Source organism: Camelina sativa, chromosome 11 (assembly GCF_030686135.1).
Source record: "Camelina sativa cultivar CO46 ecotype springtype chromosome 11, ASM3068613v1".
NCBI classification, from domain to species: Eukaryota; Viridiplantae; Streptophyta; class Magnoliopsida; order Brassicales; family Brassicaceae; genus Camelina; species Camelina sativa.
In genome coordinates, this window is record NC_141890.1 from 16,290,313 (window position 1) to 16,309,864 (window position 19,552).

Genomic DNA, 19,552 nt, shown 5'->3' on the forward strand with positions numbered 1-19,552 from the left:
ACATACATTATAAATTACATTACAATTATACTTTATATTAAATATATACAAAAAATAAAAATATTTATTTATTAATACAAGACAAATTAAATTATTTAATTATACTAATTATAAATAAAAATATGAAATCCGCACTGCAAATAGTTTTTCACCAATCAAACATTATTTTGTACCACTTAATTTGCATTATCCGCACTTGTCACACAAATACATTTGTCCCGCATGAACCACAGTTGAACCATACCACACTAAGGGTCAGAATAATAACAACGTATTTGGCTGTGCGAGACAAAAATTTTGATAGTGAAGTACGGTTCAACTGCGGTTCATGCGGGTTATTGATTACTAATTTTTTTGCTATATATAAGATATATGAATTTTATTATAATTTATTTTGTTATTTACAATATTGTATTATCATTTATTACAAAATCACACATTTATGGAAAGCGGATTTTAGTTATTGATTACTAAATTTTTTGCTATATATAAGATATATGAATTTTATTATAATTTATTTTGTTATTTATAATATTGTATTATCATTTATTACAAAATCACACATTTATGGAAAGCGGATTTTAGTCCCGCATCATATATGGAGAGTATTCATTAAGCAGTGCGTTTTTTGTTTCACAAGACATAACAAAAAATTAAAGCAGTTTTTCTTTTCTAGTTTTTTAAAAATCGCAAATCATGTATAATTATGTGATTGGTGTATTTATTGCGGATTGTCATTTTTTGGAAAAACGCCTCGCTTTATTTGGTCACCATTCAAGGCCTTAGTTTTCTCTTTTTAAAAACCACACTTAGAAATCCGCATTTGTTATGTCACCATTCATTGCCTCACCATGAAAATCGCAACCAATTATTTATTATATTTTTTTAAATAACGTAATTCACATACATATGTGTGATTGGTGACTGAACTAACTTTTTTTAAAATAAGTTTTGAAATCAGCTTTTTGAGAGTTACCATTCAAGGCCATATTTGCGGGACAAGTGCGGTTTATACAAAATAAGCGGTACAAAATGATATTTGATTGATGAAAAAATTATTTGCGGTTTACTATAAAATATGTGAATGGTAAAAAAAAAGCGGTGCGGATGATATATTATGACTATTTATGTTATAAATAAATAAATTAATAATTAGTATGATTGTATATTATTGTATGTTATGAATTAATAATAAAAAAATTAGTTATATTTATGAATCTTAAATACTATTATTGATCAAAAAGGTAAATTTTTTATTTTTGACATATTGATAAAAAGTTCAACCATAAAAAAAATACAACATAGTAAAAAAAAATTATCGAGTACTTTGATTTTCCCATAACATATTTGCAATATTATCTCTTATTTGCATCATATTTTCTCCATCTGCTATCCGTGTTGCCTCTGTGTCACCTATATCATGCTCAAAAATTTTGGTCGTTGTTTGTCTGAGTCATTACATCTGTGAAATCTGCATCTGAGAAATTTGAAATTCTGATGAAATTATGTAGTCCCATTGTAGCTATTACCACTCTTTTTTGAATATGAACATTATATCTTGGAAAATCAGAAAGTATCTTCCACTTCTTCTTCCACATTCCAAACATTCTTTCAATAACAAAACGTAAAGATGTATGACATTGGTTAAACAATTCATGTATATTCCTTGGAGGAGAGCCAAAATAGAATTGAGACATGTGATATCTCACAACTCGATTTCGTGCTGATCTATAAGGAGCAAGAAATCCTTGTTTATTTGGATAGCTAGAATCAACGAGATAATACTTCTCTAATGGAGGCAGAGGAAACTCAGTATCACTTTGTTGTGCCATTTGCAGAACAACTGTATTGTGGCATGATCCTGGTGCTCCATTCCATGTATATGTGAATAACATATTCAAATCACATATTCCCATGATGTTTAATGACACATTATCTTGTCAGTTCCAAAACATTCCAAATAACTCAGGCTTTACTTTGACGCATACATGAGTCTCATCCATAGTTCCAACAAATCCACTAAAATATGGTCAATATCTCCAGTCAACTTGAAGTCTTCAGGAATTCGATAGAGTTTTTGTCTTATTGGAGTTCTAATATTATCACCTGCCAATAATTCAGTTATTGTAAGAACTTTCCTAAATTTGCTATGTACAGTCTCTTGATTTCGGCCAAATCTTAAACCAACATCTCTTTGAACTTCATTGTGTCCGCATATCCGTAAAAACATAGCCACACTTTCTTCAATACTTATATTTAATATTGGTTGTAGACCATATTTTGTTTTCAACATATTACACAATGTTGTGAAACATGGAAGTGACATCCATAATAACAGAAGACAAGCAGCATCATCATGTTGTAGTTGATGCCATATATTTCTCAATCCCAAACCTCCAATAGTTTCGACTGGTGCTTTTAGAAAATATCGATCAGAATAAGCCAAAACTGGTTCTATTACTAACTTTTCAAATTGTTCATTTTCCAAATTCAACAATTAGATTGTTTGGGCCTTGTGATCGCAACTGACATATACGAAATGTCTGAAATTACAAACGATATTTCATTAAAGATAAAATTATTTTAAAATCTCACAAATTACATAAAATTTAAAATTAACTAAGACAAATATGAATCATATATTGATTAAACACGAAGCCACATATTATTCATCTCCTACATCACTTTGAAGACTTTCATTTTGTTCTTGCAGGGTTCCCCAAATATTGAAAAGGCCTCCTGGTCTAGGTGTTTGTGACATTCATCCAGATTCAAAATAATTAGTGAAACCGAGACCGACTGAAGTTTCTTGTTGACTATTGATAACATCATTATTTTATCCATTTTAGCTATAATTTTAGTATGCATTTAGAAAGAGTTTGACATGATTTCAAGGCTTTAATGTCTATTATCAATTATTTTAAGTTTCAAGAATGTTTTACAGGTTTTATAGCAAAAAGGACCAAAAGACAAGGAAAATACGTTTCAGGACAGATTTAGAGCTTTACAGTACGAGAAACTTTTGAAGAGCTTCCAGAAGTCACATTTTGACGTGCTTGGTGTCTATCGAAATCTGAAAGAGTAATCTTTCTCCTCGAATTGAAATCAAGTCAATCCGTTCACTTCAGAAAGTTATGCCCGATTTACCGAGACGTGTTATAAACCGACGAGGAGATAAGTTTGAAGCCAAGTGGACTTTAATGACGGCCCGATTAGCAACCTTCACGGTGGCCCGGCCTGCAGGAGTCACGATGGTCCAGAACCTTCGTTAGCCGCCCCTTGTCCTGCACTCATCAAGAAAAGACGTTTTTACCCTTACAAAACCCTAAGCCTTCAAAACCTTATAAATACTCATCTAAGCCCTATGGTTTAGAGTGTGCACAAATTAGAGCAACCAAGAGATCACGACCAGAAGAGCAGCCGACGACCAGAGCCTTCTCTCGTTCCTCTCTTTGAAGCTTTGAAGTTCACCAACTCTTTTCTATTATATTTGCTTTGTTCTTTGTTTCTAAAGTAAGAAGATCCTACACTTTGTTTTACAATCATTGAAGTAATATCTAAAACCCTTTTCTCTATTTATTCTTTTATGTTTATGAGTTTATTAAACCTTGGTTTGATGATTCCCTTAAACATGCTAGAGTAGTTTTTTCTAGTTGGGATTAAAGGATTAATCAAAGGGGGTGAGATGATCTTAGTTTAGGTGGCAATTTTTAGGGTTTGTTAGATTTAAATTCTGTTTATTCTATACTTTAATTCTAAGTCTTTGCTTAATGCTTTAAGTTAGCTTCATGAACTAACTATGATCTAAAGTGTGTATGCGTGGCCAAAAACTTGCATATGTGCTTAACCTAGCTTCAATGTGTGTTGTGTCATAGGAAGCACATACCACTTACCTATGGAACTTTATGGATTAGAATCGAACCTGTTTTAAATGCTTTGATCTATGCGTCGTTGCCTGCGACAGTTGAGTAACGAAGTATAGGGATCTTAGACGGTAGACAGTTAGCTTGTGATCTATAAGTTAATGGTTCATCGTGTTTCGTAGTCTGAGTCTTAGATAAACAAACTAACCCTAAACTTTCCTAGATAGATAGATCATCAATCCCCTGCGATTCCCCTTGATGCCCAACGCTTTTCTTATTTATTTTATTTGCTTTATTTTCGTTTATTTGCTTACTTACGACCGTGACAACCAAAACCCCATTTTTATTGAGTCCTAGACTTACATCTCTTCCAACGTATTCTCTAAACACCAACTCTCTCTCTGTGGGATCGATCCTTAAATACTACTACCGATTAGCTATGCACTTGCAGCCGTCATGTGGTCTTTTTAAGGTAAAAGATTTTGAAGCGAAATATCACACGCACAACTATTCCTCACATTTTCACCTCGGTCACCTAGTGAAAATCTATATTGAACATTTTTGGAGTTATTCCAGATGAACCGCCTTGCTGAAAATTTTGTGTTTGTTGCCATGGATGTAAGTTGGATGGTGTGCTGCACTATGAAGTATTCAGTGGTGTGCCCCACTGCGGAAAATTTGGAGGTGTGCCCCATTGTGGATGAGCATGTGGTGGTGTGCCCCACTGTGGAGCATGTGGTGGTGTGCCCCATTGTTGATAACCATGACCCCAACAACCAAGTGGAGTTTGCCCTCCTAAGTTATTACCCACAGATGATGGACAACCAAATGATAGACCTCCTGAATGCGGACTCCCAAATGAATGACATGAGCTTAACTCTTTGGGCACATCTTGGTTGTTCCGTGAAACACCCGTCATAGCTTCTAACAATTGTAGCTCATTTTCGTCAGTGCTTCCTGCTATGTCAATAAAATATTTACGCCAAAAAACTAACTCCTTAAGTGAATTAATGCATGCCCAATAAAATTTTGTGTACTTGGGTAGATCTAACACAATGAATATTGCTTCTGCTTTTTTAAATTCATCATAATCATCTTGGTCAAAACCACTGGGACGAAGTTGTTGAAACCTTTGTCGTTGAAATTCTTTGTACCCAACAATGGTGTCTTGTATAGTTGTTTCAAATGATTGTCGACTATGATTTCCTCGTGAACCACTTCCAATAGAAACTCGGGAGCTTTGCCCAGATCTTTATAAGCTACTCCCACTTCTACTAGTCGACTACAAATTTAGTCTACTTCGTTGTTGACTTCTAGAAGCGGAATATTGTAAGGTTTCATCGTCATCAGTAGTAACACTATACACTTCTTCTTATTCTTCTTGCGCCTCAGGAACTGGTGTTTGTGGTTCGTCATCACTATCGGCTTCTGAGTCATAATGATCATCATCGCTATCTCCATGCTCGTTAAGCAATTGTTCTCTTCTTTGACGAGCCGAGTGTTGAGATTGTGATTGAACATCATGTAATGTGAGACATCGTTTCATCACGTCCCAAAACTCAGGCGGTTTTCAGTTTAAGCTTTTTGTTAATTTGTAGTCCTAAAATTAAAGTGGATTAGTTTTAAAATCTAAATTTTGATACATAAGTTGATATGTACGAGGATAATGTGTAATTACAAACTCTTGGTCCGCCCACTATGATTCAGATGCGTATATCATAGATGTATCAGAATCAACCGTAATCCCAGTTTTATGCATAAGAACCTTCCACCATTTGTACTTTTTATTTTATTTCATCAAACTTGTTTTTTAAGAAATCATAAGTTATATCCATATTAAACGCTTGATTGAACTTTCTAACCATATGCTCTCTACCGATCGCAGTAGGATTCTTAAGAGTGTAATTAGACATGGCAATTGCTTCGTCAAACAATTGAATTAATGTTTTCTCTCGAATGTGCGACCATTTGTAATTGTCTTTGTTCTACATATATCGATTACAAAATATTAATTATTATATAAAATTATATAGTATTTTTTTTTAAAAGACAAAACATATATTTACCCAAACTGTTGTCTCTGTTGGAGGAGTTAAAATTTTGTTTGGATTAGTAGAAGTTCCTCGTTTCGAAGGATTTTCGTTCCATCGACGATTAGATGATATATCTACTTTAAATATAATAAAACAATTACGATGCATCCAAAATAATAATAAAATTACTATGAAAATAATAACAGTAGTAAACATTAGTATGAGAGCAAATATAAATATATGTTATAATTAACAACAGTAACAATATGCATGAGGAAATTAGTAATTTTTTGTTAATATTATTAAACTAATTTTTTGAATATTTTTAAACTTAAATTTTGTAAATATAGTATAAGTTCCTCGTTTCGAAGGATTTTTGTGCCATCGACGATTAGATGATATATCTACTTTAAATATAATAAAACAATTACGATGCATTCAAAATAATAAAAAAATTACTATGAAAATAATAACAGTAGTAAACATTAGTATGAGAGCAAATATAAATATATGTTATAATTAACAAGAGTAACAATATGCATGAGGAAATTAGTAATTTGTTGTTAATATTATTAAACTAATTTTTTGAATATTTTTAAACTTAAATTTTGTAAATATAGTAGAAGTTCCTCGTTTCGAAGGATTTTTTTTCCATCGACGATTAGATGATATATCTACGTTAAATATAATAAAACAATTACGATGCATCCAAAATAATAAAAAATTTACTATGAAAATAATAACAGTAGTAAGCATTAGTATGAGAGCAAATATAAATATATGTTATAATTAACAAGAGTAACAATATGCATGAGGAAATTAGTAATTTTTTGTTAATATTATTAAAATAATTTTTTGACTATTTTTAAACTTAAATTTTGTAAAATAGTTAAAAGAAAAATCTGAAAATACTAAGTTAATTTTGTACATAGAACTATTTTAAATTAAATATTTAATAAATACTATCTGTATTAAATATATGTATCTATTTAAAAATTAATGAAATATATAACCTACTACTATTATAAAAAAAAAAATTGCAAAACATAAGTTAATAAATATTGAATCATACTTTTAATTGTTATGAGTTTAAACTAAAAAATATATCTTATAAATTTTATAAGAGTGTAAATATATTACCTATAAGCTTATTCTAACTAAACTATCAAAACAAAAATAATTTTATGAAACTATTATTATTTGAGAAAAAGATTATTTCAATAAGAAAGATAATAATAATAAAACCAAGTAGGAAAATAAAACAATACACCTCACTTTAATAAATGCTAGAAGCCTAGAAACAAGGAGACAATTTTTTTTCTTTTGGGTTCAACGTGAATTTTTTATTGGGAAGGAGTGAAAATATGGAAAGAGAGAAAGAGTTGTTATGATTTTTCAGATACGTACATCTACACCTGTATATATATAACTTATTTAAATTAAAAAAATCAGAAAATGATTATTCACCACAGATTTCTATTGGACTGTTGTATAACACACTTCTCTTGTATTGAAACGCGGTCCTGTTTTCACTACAAAAAAAAGTGAATATTGTGATGATAAAATTGTGACCGTTTGTTTTGTCATAATATTATGATAATTTGTTACAAAATATTTAGTCACAAATATAAAGACGGATTTGTAACTAAATAAGGTAACTAAATTATACGATTTTTGTGACTATATTTACGTCACGTTTAGTTACAAATATTTTGTAACTACGTTGTCACAATTAGTCACTATTTTAGTTATCTTTGCGTTTAGTCATAAATTGTGACATACTTATTACCACTTTTGTGACTCCACTTTGCTTAACGGAGTTCTCGGGTCTATTCAAAGAACTTGTCAATAATTTATTTGGTTATTTTGTATCTTAGGCAACTTGAAAAATTGATTTGTTTTGAGTGTATTATGATGCTCTCTGTGTTTTTCTCAAACTAATTGAGAGAAGAATCGGTTTGGATTTGAGAAACAAAAACAGAAAAAATCAACCTAAGTTAGTGTCAATGGCTCCTTTATTAATTTTAAGATATAACTATTGTTTTGGACTTGTTCTTTGTGTAGACTTGCAAAACAGGCCGTAGGTGAATTGTTTTAGGCCCAGTTGGAAGTAGCTTAGGTTACAAAAAAAGGAGAGACGTGTCTTCGTGTCGTCTTCTTCACACGCCTCCATAAGTGAGAAGATATGGAAATAGAGAAGAGATTGAGCTTGTTGAGAGAGTTCTGCTTGTTTTTTTTTTCTCTTCTCTTGTTCTTCTTTTATTCTTCTTTCTTTATGCTTATGGCTTGAATTAGTGTTTGGTTTAATTAACTATGGCTAAGGATGTGGAAGTCATTCCCGGAGAAGAATTTCAGACAAAAGACTATCAAGATCCATTTTTTGATGGAGATGAGCTAAAGCAGCGGTCTTTTTACAGAGCAGTCATCTCTGATATGAATCTTCTTCAATCTTGGCTTTGGTCAGATTTCGCTTAGATTTGGATTTAGGAAATATGTCGTTAATATTGATGAGAACCCAAACTATGTTTTATTTACACTGAACCAATCAAGTTGGTTGGAATAACATTGTCTCCATTTTTTTAAATATTTGTACATAAAGATATATGCAAATAAGTTAATTGAGAAAATAAATTAACCATAATAGAATTTTCTAGATCCTTAAATTTTTGTTTTTCATTACCGTTTTTGGTGAAATTTACCCAATTCTCAAAAGTCCTAAAACTGCATCAAAACTATTTAACTACCTTCCTCTACTTCTCAGGTTTCTTTCTACTGCCACTTCCCATTTATAAGACCTATTGGCTGTTTTTTATTTCACAAATCTCAATAAAATGTATTTCTATTAATTTTTTTTAGAAGTTAATCTAGATGTTAAATTACTAATATTTACTCGCCAAGTTTTCTTGATGTTAAATTACTAATATTTACTCGCCACCAGTCTTCCAAGTTTTAATATATGCTAGTCATTATTGTTGTAGTTTTACACATTCTCTGCTTACAGTTTTTACAAATCTTGTTACTCTCTATCATTTTTAAAATCTCTGTTAATCTCTATGAATTTAGATTAGAGTCATTTTGATATGAACACTTTATTTTTTCACTTGATAAAATTGGGGATTGATAACTTCTGAATGTTTATGTGTTTATAGTGTACGTATGGAAGAGCCATTTGTGGATCGTTCGAGTTTACCTGTGCTGCATCAATCTCGGTTAAATGGAGCTAAATGGCATGGATTTATTTCAACATACTATTGATTACTTTCACATAGTTATAAATCATAAAGTAATTTATTTCAATGGAGCATGTTTAAATACCACACCCAAGTATCAATTGGTGACCGAAAGGTCATTCAAAGTTGTTTTAAGGGACCATGGTACTCTTGGAGAAAATTGCATCCCTTCTACAAAAGAATCTGGTTTACATTGTTTATGGTGCTGCTGTGTGTTATCTTTCATTAATCTATTTCATAAATGATTTACAATATTACTCATCATTTGTAATTACTTTGTTTTCTCAGAAAAAGATTAACCGGGATGCTTCTATCAACTATCAAGTTGAACGAGAGTTTAAAAAGCTTGTTGCATATCGCCTCAAAGGAATGATAAACCATGCTAAGAGGGAAGGAGAAAAACCAGATTGGATTTTGTCTGATTATTAGACGATTATACATGCACATTGGACAACAGCAAAAGCAAAAGCAATGAGTGAGAAGGCTTGTGCTTCTCGAATGTCTGATCACAATGGTTTAGGCCCACATTCTCATCCAGTAGGTTCATGTTCGTATGTCAAAGTTCAAGCTGCTTTGGTAATGTTTACATTTTCTATCACTTTTAATATAAATTCATGATCATTTTTGTATTATTCACTTAGTTTTATTGTTTTGTTTATAGGAAGCACACAACGAAGATTACTTCTATATTGTTGTGATGAAGAAAACACATAAGAAGCCTGACGGAACCTATGTTGATCAACGAGCACGATTGGTTGCAGAAACTTATGAAAAGCATGTACAAGAACGCTTGGAACAACTTGAATCTTCTGGTGAAGAGAATGTGACAGCTGAAAATCTTGACAAAGATGAAAAAATAAGATTTATATCAAGGTAACATTTCAAAACAGTATATTTTTTAAGTGTTTTTTGAGATTATATATTATGATTAGTATATTGAGGTTCAGCCATATACGTTATTAGGGTGGATCAAATTTGTTAGTCACCATGGAACTGTGAATATGTGTGGTGTTTTATTGTTTGGTTTGAGTAACGTACGTGTGGTGTATTAGTTTGGCGTGAGTTGTGTGTGTTGTATTGGTTTGGTGTATGGCAACTCATGTGTAAGTTATTTGTGTTGTATTCGTTTGGTGTATGGCAACTTATGTATTCGGTTTTTAGTTCTAGGCTGCTGGATCATCTAAACAATGTCATATCTTTGGACTTGGAGCACTTAGTGAGGTTTTGCCATCTGTAGGTGCTTCTTCAAGTGTACCACAATCTGGTGAAGAAGTAGAGACGATAACACATCGGATGCAAGAGATGGAAACTGATCTGAAAAAAGCTTTGAAGAAAATCAGCAAATCCAGAAAAGACTTGAAGCTATGGAGAAACTTGTTGAATTTCTTTCAAGTCAAAATGTTTAAATCCAACTCCACTACCAAGACCATCCACCTTTATCTAACTACTATGGTTTGTACTTATATTTAGTTTTGTTTAGTTTGTATTTCTTTTTAGTTGTGTTTATGGATTAACTTTGTCTTTGGTTTGTATTTCCTTTCAGTTGTGTTTATGTATCAACTTTGTATTTGGGTGTTAGTTTGTTATGTATATATTATCGTTTGCTTATTATTTTTAATTTTCATGATTTAATCTATAATTATATATTTGTTTAAATATGATGAATGAATTTAATTTAAAAAAAACAGAAAAAAGAAATCCTAGGAACGTGAAAAATGTCACAAATAAATAACAAATTATGGTGATAAAAATAAAAATAAATAATAAATCATGACGGTTATGTGTCTCTAATCGAGTCACTAATTGTATCCAGTTTGTGATCGTATTTTGGTGGGAAAAAATAACAAAATGGTGACTTAAAATAGTAATAATTTGTAACAAATATATGACACTTTATGGGTCATGTTTTGTGTCATATTTGTGACAGTATTAATCGTCATAATTTGTGTTTTTTGTGACTATTTAAATATCGTCACAACTTGTAACAAATTGTTACTCTAAAAACGTTTTAATTATTTATGACTTTTTTTGTGACTTACACTCAGTTGTGACCATTTTATTGTGACATAGAGAATTTGGTATCATTTTTGTCAAAATAAAACATTTGTGACAGTATATTGATATATTGTGATTATTGAATTAGTAACATATTTTCTTTTTATTGTAGTGTAATTTTGTCACAAAATCTGCAATTTTTTTTTGTTGAAAAACACAAATTTGTTTGAAAAGTCTTGATTGGTAATTACTTTTGTATATTTTTGAAAAACGCAACTCGAAACCACTTTTTAATGGTTACTGTGTGGAAATCAAAATCACAGTGTACAGCATCTTTGTTTATATAAGACGCTCAGTTATAGTGTTATACAATGTTATTATGTATGTCATTAGAGAGGCTAGCCACACCGAGCCTATAATATCATGTGGCTCATACAAAAAACCACAATATGATTCATTATCCACCATTGAATCTGATGTTTAATTTAAATCTGACAAAATTATTAAAAAAACTCTTTAAATATCACTCTAAACGCAATCTTATATAATAAGAGAAGGTTTTTCTCAACTTCTTCTAAGAACATGACACCTAGCGAATTAAAAGCAATTGTTTTTACGTTTTAATATTGGGGCTTAATTACAAAATAAGACCAATTAAAATAAAATTGACAGTCTTTTCACCCATGAGGAGCATACGAAATAAACAATGTCGATTTCACCTGTACTCACCTTCTCACCTTCTGCACCACCGTTCGCAGCAGCTACCACCTCCGATGTACTTTCTCCATGGATCCTTTCTCATTTCGTTCCGAACTATACGCCACTGGTCTCTGTCTTTCATTGCAAGGTCTTTGGTCAACTTCCCCATGAAGATCTCTTAGATCCATCGTAGTCATATTTATTTCAAGATTTAATTCGGTCTCATCTTTGGTTCCCCTTCATTGAACGGTAAACCTCCAACTCACCATCATTCATGTTCTTTCCCCTCTGGTTTTTTTCCAAAAATCTCCTAATCTTTGGTTTTCTTTGGTTTATTTCTCCTACTCCACCACCAAATTCTAAATCATTTCTGGTTTGATGTCTGGGTCAAGATCCCGAACACCTATTTGAAGTTTTCAACTGTATGTTACATTAATCTTCTCAAAATCATTTTCAAATTATTTGGAATCAAATTTTAAAATTCAAAAAATAAGGTGTTAAGATCCACACCACCGATTAGAATCATACAGACCATTACTATGATTATGTCATTTGTATTACTTATTACAATATTTAAGGTAATTAAAGAATTCCATTAAAGTATATCTTTTATTTTCCTCTTTACGTTTTCCACTCAATTATAATGTAATGAAAATAATACCAAACACCTATGATTTTATGGTCATTAACATTTCATTCCAATCCCTGATTACTCTCTCCCTCAACCATTGCATTAAGTTTTCTTTGTAAATAATAACCTTCGACGACTCTCACCTTCTCTATCTCACACCATGGGTAAAACTAAAACACTAGCTCCCTACTCTACATTTGATTCAATCTCCAACGAAACACACGACACTGGTATCAATAGGATTGTTGTTCGGGTCATCCATATTTGGGAAGTTCGAGACTTTCCAAGAAACAATATCTTACTAAGTCTTGAATGTCTCCTTCTTGATGAAAATGTATATTATCTCTATTATTTTTCCTCTTAACCCCTGATTTACCTCCATTTTAACACATTCATTTCACCTCCGTTTCAGGATTGTGTGATACAAGCTTCAGTCTTTCCTAATCGTGTGCCTATGTTTCAAGATCAATTGGTTAACGACCAGTTGCACATCATCAATGATTTTGATGTTATTGCATCCTCTCACCGTTATCGTAGCACCAACCACAAGTGGAGAATTATTTTCACAGAGAAAATGTCTTTGGATACTATTAAAAAACAACAATGCTCTATTGCTTATGATTATTTTAGGTTCTCTACTTTTCCAGGCTTGCTTGATTTGGTAGACAAGGGTGAGGAGCTTCCAGGTAACAACATATTTTGCAATGTTCATTTTTATGGTCTCTTAGCTTCCACTTTGTTCTTTAGTATATGATTTATATCTACATTTACCCACTCACCAGATGTTGTTGGCCAAATATCTTTGTCTCGAACATATGAAAATAAAGATCAGAACAACCCTTTGAAAACAACTTTCAATTTAATACTGACTTGCAATTTAGAAAGGTATTGCTTTTGTTTTGTATTTTGTTTTTCTCCAATTCAGCTTCGTTATACTGTATGTCTGTAACTGTTTTACATTTCTGGTGTTTGTTGTAGTGGTGACAACATACATATCTCTTTGGGAGAACTTGCAGTCGAGCCCATGCCAAACTTTTAACCCTAAATGATGAAACAATTGTTGTCATTGCAACCCATGTTAACCCACAAAAATTTGGGCGTAAGTACTTCTTCCTTTTAATTATAAACTGCCCTTCACTTTTTGTTGTGATATAAGTTAACTTCTATTGTTTCTTACATGGGTATTGACTGTATCTTGCATCTAATCAGACTACTTGTATTTGAATGGTACATCCTCTAGCCATATTTTGCTTAACTTTGACAATATCGTATATCAAAGGTTTTGCCAAAGGTTTTCATCTCTTCAATTTAATATATTTCACCATTTACACCAGCTTGCTCATATTTAACAAAGTTTTCTTTGATGTGGCGCCAGCAACCATTTCAAAGATATTGACAGGACAACCATTTTGACTCCAACGCTTTGAACATGAATGAAGATGTTGAGACTTACGTCAAAAAACAAGGGGGCAAGGTATTATTTAAAACAAATATTCACGGTTTAATTAGAGAGTTTGGTTCTTTAACTCAATGTCTTGATTGGTTTATAGGAAAAGAGCTTCTGATGTAAAGTGAAGGTGGTTGATATTGCATTACGCAATGGTTGGAATTACTTTTCATGTGCAGGATGCAATATTAAAATGAAGACAGCTGGCCCCATCATATATTGTCTCACTTGCCCTCCAAACCAAGTTGTCAAAATACTTCGGTAACTTTTTTCCGTTTCTATCGTCTTCCTCAATTTCTTGTTGGCCACTCACATGTTTCCATATAGGTACCAAATTCAAATTATTGTTGATGATGGCCACAACAATGCAAACTTTGTAATTCTCAATCAAGAGGCAACAAAACTGTTAAAGAGAAAAGCTTCTGACCTGGCTGAAGACAAGGTACTCATAGGATGAAGCCAAATTACCCTACCTCTATTTTCTGCCCTGTTAAAATGGTAACAACTATCCAATATATCAATTGCAGATGAACTTCCACTAGTTTGCGAAAGATGTGCCTGACGCCATCAGAGAATTAATAGGGAAAATTTTTTATTTCAATATCAAAGTGGCACAATACAATTTCATTGCCACTTACCAGATGTTCATCTGTCACATCCTTCATACAATTTCATTGGACCAACACTATAATGGCATTTAAATACTATTATGTTACAAACAAACCAATCGCTGAAAAAAATCATACAACGACAACAAAAATTTGAATACAAAAATTAAAATCTGAAATAAATAACAAATCAGTTAAACAAAATGATAGACATGCACTATGTACGAGTATAAAAACAACAGTCCAAGTATGAAAAACACTAAACAAACAAAAGACGGAAAAACATATACACACTATAACAAACATAAATCCAATGGATTATATACTATATACAATGTACTATGCTATGATTCCAACGCAGACACATCCTGAAAACCACCTCCATCTCAAACTCAGAAGACCACACTGAGGAGAAAACAACATCGCATATACCATCTCGTTCACCAATTAGCAAATACTACATCCGACTGATAATCAATTCAATGAAATCACCAATTTCTACCTCGCATTCCATGATATTGACGAAGCAACATCAAGTACAATAATCGATAGTTTAACGGATTTTATACCTTAAAAACTGTAACTAAGGGAAACCAAGGACTGTAACAGATTCATTTAAAATAGGACAACATATGTATTAAGGGAAACTATACCTTAAATATTGTAACTAAGGGAACCCAAGGACCGAATCAACTCAAGGGTTACATGAATTTGACTCAAAGTGCAGAACATGATTCAAAACATGAAAATAAATATTGAACAATGAATGAGCTAAAAAGGATAATTAGAAGAATCAACACAAGGGAATGCAACAAGGTAAAGAAGGAAACTAAACTCTAAAGACTACAACAAAAAGAAACAAAATGGGGACAATAAAACATGAAACTGCATATTGAAGGAACAATGCGACAAACAATCAATAATGTAACTTCCAATGAATTAGAGAAACTAAACCCTAAAGCCAATTACATATGTCAACTCAAGGGAATTACATACACGCCTATCGAATAAAGGAAACTAAACCCTAAGATTTTGAAGAAATGAGAACCTAATGGGCATGATAAAACACAAGCCAATGAGATCTAAGTTTCATGACAGAGAAGAAGAGGTAACATAACAAATTCAACTCACAATGACGAAAGAACATTACACCATGAGATAGGATGCTTCCATTCATCATCCATTAGAGGAATTCATCAAAGCCAAGCATTACTTGAATCTGCATCCCATGAAGCAAGAAAAAAACCATGATGAAATAGATAACAAATTCAACATATGAGCAGTGAAAAAATTTACTAATCAAGCTTCTACTCTTAACAATGATTTAGGAACATGCGTAAATGTCATTATAGAAAACGAATAATTAAGAGCTTAACCTAACTTTATACTTTATAAATAAAATTCCATCACAACTTATGAAAAAGCAAAATTCAAGTAGAGATATAAATAATAATCCTCCTTTTTATTCATAATCTGAAACCAAGAGGGCTGAGCTACATCGATGGAAGACTTAGCATGAGTTGGCTACTTGTAATCTAAGAACACATCAAGCAGATAAATGAAAACTGAAATTATTTTGTGATAAGATATTTTACCTGGATTGTAGCGGACGTTGATTTCATGATTAACCAAGCGACTGCTGCAACAATCGAATAAGCCAGAGCCGAATTAGAGGTCAAAACTGCAGACTTAGGCCTATTCCCCTTCTGTTTTCCATGAAACAAACAAAGAAACTACGGAGAAGGGGGGAGACAATCAGACGCCTTTTTAGCCATTTGAGGTCGACGGTCAGCAAAACTTGTATCGGCGAAGAGATCTGAGCAGACACAACGGTCAGCAAAACGTGCATCGACAGAGAGATTTCGTGAAAGAAAGATTGGTTGAGGCGAGAGAGATTAAGAATCGTTTATGTGATAAGGGATAGTTATGCCTTTTTGCTTGAATTATAATGCCTATTTAAGTACGGATAATCATTCCTAAATCGATAAAAATATGAGGAAAAATGCTCAATTCTGTAATTAATCCATATATAGATGGAATTAAAATCCAATCCATCTCAGAAAAGAAGAGAACACATACACATTATTCAAAAATGTTTATATGGATACAATACAATATCTACGACTCCAAATAGTCAGATAGTGAAATCAAACCAAAATAACGATCCTAAGTGCTAGAACTTATACACAACTGATGAAATTTGTCCATCTCACTACTCAAGTGTTAACCGTAGTATTCATCAGGAAACTACCGATGCGGGGATATATGCCCCTATACCATGATCACAACTTACATGTTTATATACTTTAAAGAACAATCTCAAAAAACAAAATAAGTGCATCGTGTCGATACCCCCAAAGCAAAGTATATATATATAAGTTAAAACTTATGCAATATGCCCACAGAAGTTTACACAAGGTCATATTGAATACTAGAGGACAACAAAGTTTGTCACAACCAGTAGTAAGTACTTCTTCTGTTTCACAAAAATTGTCATTTTGACACAATTCACACAAATTAAGAAAACATAAAATTATACATGTTTGCCCCTATTTTATAAGTGATTAGTAGTTTAAATTCAATAAAAATAAGTTTTGGGTTAAGAGTAAATTAGAAAATTTAATGTAAAAAACGCATTGGAATTGTAAAGTGATACTCTTTGTGAAACAATGAAAAATCTCCAAAATAACACTCTTTATAAAACATAGGGAATATTAACGAAGCAAGAACAGGAGACTTTGATTCTACAAGCTTTGTAAAAAACAAATGGCAAGAACAGAAGAATGCTTTTGTGCTTCTCATTTTTTCTCGTTCTTATTGTTTTTTTAACGCGAGTAAGCAAGCTTATGGGCTTCGGGACTTATTGTTCGGCCTTTCAATGACCTTATAAGAGAGAGAATTGGAGTCTATGTGAACACTTTCCTCACGTGAACACTTTTCGTCTTGAACTCAAAACTCTCAAACACTGAAACACATATATATTTTTAACAGTTTTTTTCTGCATTTGATTTTCAACATGTTAATAATTTTCGTCATAAGTAATAAAAGTAGATTTCTCCTCTATATGCAAAAGGTAGTATATACTATAAGTCTTTAGCAAATACCACATTTTTATTGATGTAAATATGTGTGTTCTTATTTACCGTTTCATGCGTAATATTAGGGAACGTAGGAGAAGTGGGCACGCAGCCGTGGATGGGACACAAAGAGGATCAAAAGGAGTCAGCATGGGTCTGCCATAATGAAGTCAAGTAAGTTCCAATACGAAACGAGATCGACTTCGACTTCTCTCTACCAGAAACAAAATCTCCTTAGTGAAATGAAATATTCTGAGCCGTTAACTTTGTTTCTAAATATTTTGAGACCGTCGTTTTTTTTCTTTCTCTTTACGTGTTTTTACCAAACTCACTTGGCATTGACCAATCAGAAAAAAGACCAGGGAGTTGTGTCTCTGTGTGTGATGAAAGAAGGCACGTCATCAGTTTACATACACTTTTTCAACTAGACGTGGCTCTTTTGAGATCTCACCTCACATTCCTCCCGTCTTTTAATAAAAACAAATTCTTGGCTAGTACGTGTCATTGTGTTTAGCGTTCAACACAAATTCCTAAATACAGTATATTAATTTTTTTTATACATATAAACATTGACCAATGAATTTGTTAGTCGTTACAATAAACATGGAAAAAATCTCATAAGTTTGAAAACATTATTACTAATCAGGAATCATTTTTTTTTATATTTGTTTCTACTTATTACTCTACTACACACCACAAACACAACATAAAATAATATAGTAATCTTGATATCCCATAAATCAATAAAGATAAACAAAGATAAAATTCAGAAAATACTAGACCTATCATTCACATTTCACCTACTTTATAAATAAAGAGATGCTCTTTGAGTTACACCACAAACCAACTCCATCTCAAACCTCAAGTCTTTAGAGAATTCAATTCCTCTCACTAGTTCCAATCTTCTTCGATCTTTAGCGTTTTAAAACTATTCAGAAATGGCAACGGCGTCGTTCAACATGCAGTCAGTGCTCGCCGCTCCTTCCGGTGGATTGATTTCACGCAACATCAGAAACACAAACCAACTCTTCTTCAAGAGGAATGCTCCAGTTGGAGTCAAATGCATGGCTCAGGGTGATCCTATCAAGGAAGATCCTTCCGTGCCCTTGACCTCGACCTCGGCCGCTCAACCGCAAATGCCACCGTCTCCTCCTCCACCAGTTAGCAAGCCTAAGGTATATTTCTATATATGATCTAATGGTCGAAGTCATTAAAATATATCATTAGAATTTGATTAAAAAAAAAATGTGAGCTGAAAGAATTGTTGATTGTTTAGGTGAGTACGAAGTTTGGAGATTTGCTAGCATTCAGCGGTCCAGCTCCCGAGAGGATCAACGGAAGACTAGCCATGGTTGGATTCGTGGCTGCCATCGCGGTGGAGTTGTCAAAGGGGGAGAACGTGTTCGCTCAGATCTCCGACGGTGGCGTCGGGTGGTTTCTTGGAACAACGGCGTTGCTGACGTTGGCATCGATGGTTCCATTGTTCAAAGGAATAAGAGCGGAAGCAAAGTCAAAAGGGTTCATGACGTCAGACGCTGAGCTATGGAACGGTCGTTTCGCGATGCTCGGTCTAGTTGCTTTGGCCTTCACTGAGTACGTCACCGGTGGGACTCTCGTCTAAGACTTTTTTGCTCTAGTTTAAGGGAAAATCATATTTTGAGGATTGTAACGCATAGATTAAAATTTATTATAAGATTTAAAAAATGAATTGTTGACACAGATTAAAATTTATTATAAATTTTTTAAAAGCGAAGTGTTGACGCGGATAAAAATTTATTTGAACTGAGAGTTAGGCTAATACACTACTGGTGCATCAGCATCAGCCAGTAAACTTCGTATAATTTTTGGTTCGAGTAAAAGGGCTTAAACGAAATTGAGAATTGGGAGCTGGAAAATGACAATAACAGAGTGTACCCTCAAAGCAATTTTTTTTTCTTTTTTACTTATTGGGTCGATACCAAAGACGAAA

General features: G+C 32.6%; 2 protein-coding genes and 1 pseudogene across 9 annotated transcripts; 2 read left to right on the top strand and 1 right to left on the bottom strand.

Annotated features, from left to right (window-relative positions):
• Nucleotides 1-4,503: 4,503 nt before the first annotated feature.
• On the bottom strand, nucleotides 4,504-5,776 carry LOC104728090 (uncharacterized; annotated as a pseudogene).
• A 2,063-nt stretch (nucleotides 5,777-7,839) lies between these two features.
• LOC104723719 (uncharacterized) lies at nucleotides 7,840-10,737 on the top strand. 8 transcript variants are annotated; one of them, XM_087476350.1, is made up of 5 exons: nucleotides 8,044-8,355; nucleotides 9,046-9,328; nucleotides 9,415-9,702; nucleotides 9,788-9,999; nucleotides 10,364-10,737. In XM_087476350.1, exons 3-5 carry the CDS (start codon nucleotides 9,598-9,600, stop codon nucleotides 10,392-10,394), a joined length of 348 nt encoding a protein of 115 aa, XP_087332476.1. In that variant the 5' UTR covers nucleotides 8,044-8,355; nucleotides 9,046-9,328; nucleotides 9,415-9,597; the 3' UTR covers nucleotides 10,395-10,737. The 8 variants fall into 8 exon arrangements, with proteins under 8 accessions (XP_087332474.1, XP_087332476.1, XP_010440418.2 ...); XM_010442116.2 differs by having other exon boundaries at nucleotides 9,046-9,123; nucleotides 10,288-10,737; XM_087476349.1 differs by having other exon boundaries at nucleotides 9,046-9,123.
• A 7,536-nt stretch (nucleotides 10,738-18,273) lies between these two features.
• On the top strand, nucleotides 18,274-19,331 carry LOC104723718 (early light-induced protein 2, chloroplastic-like). The gene is made up of 2 exons (XM_010442112.3): nucleotides 18,274-18,758; nucleotides 18,860-19,331. Exons 1-2 carry the CDS (start codon nucleotides 18,522-18,524, stop codon nucleotides 19,202-19,204), a joined length of 582 nt encoding a protein of 193 aa, XP_010440414.2. The 5' UTR covers nucleotides 18,274-18,521; the 3' UTR covers nucleotides 19,205-19,331.
• The last annotated feature ends 221 nt before the right edge of the window (nucleotides 19,332-19,552 follow it).

Coding starts and splice junctions, on each gene's coding strand:
- LOC104723719 (XM_087476346.1), top strand. CDS start 9,598: ATGAGTGAGAAGGCTTGTGCTTCTCGAATGTCTGATCACAATGGTTTA. Junction 9,703..9,787: donor TCAAAGTTCAAGCTGCTTTG/GTAATGTTTACA, acceptor TTTTGTTTATAG/GAAGCACACAACGAAGATTA. Junction 10,000..10,287: donor AAAATAAGATTTATATCAAG/GTAACATTTCAA, acceptor TTCGGTTTTTAG/TTCTAGGCTGCTGGATCATC.
- LOC104723718 (XM_010442112.3), top strand. CDS start 18,522: ATGGCAACGGCGTCGTTCAACATGCAGTCAGTGCTCGCCGCTCCTTCC. Junction 18,759..18,859: donor CACCAGTTAGCAAGCCTAAG/GTATATTTCTAT, acceptor TTGATTGTTTAG/GTGAGTACGAAGTTTGGAGA.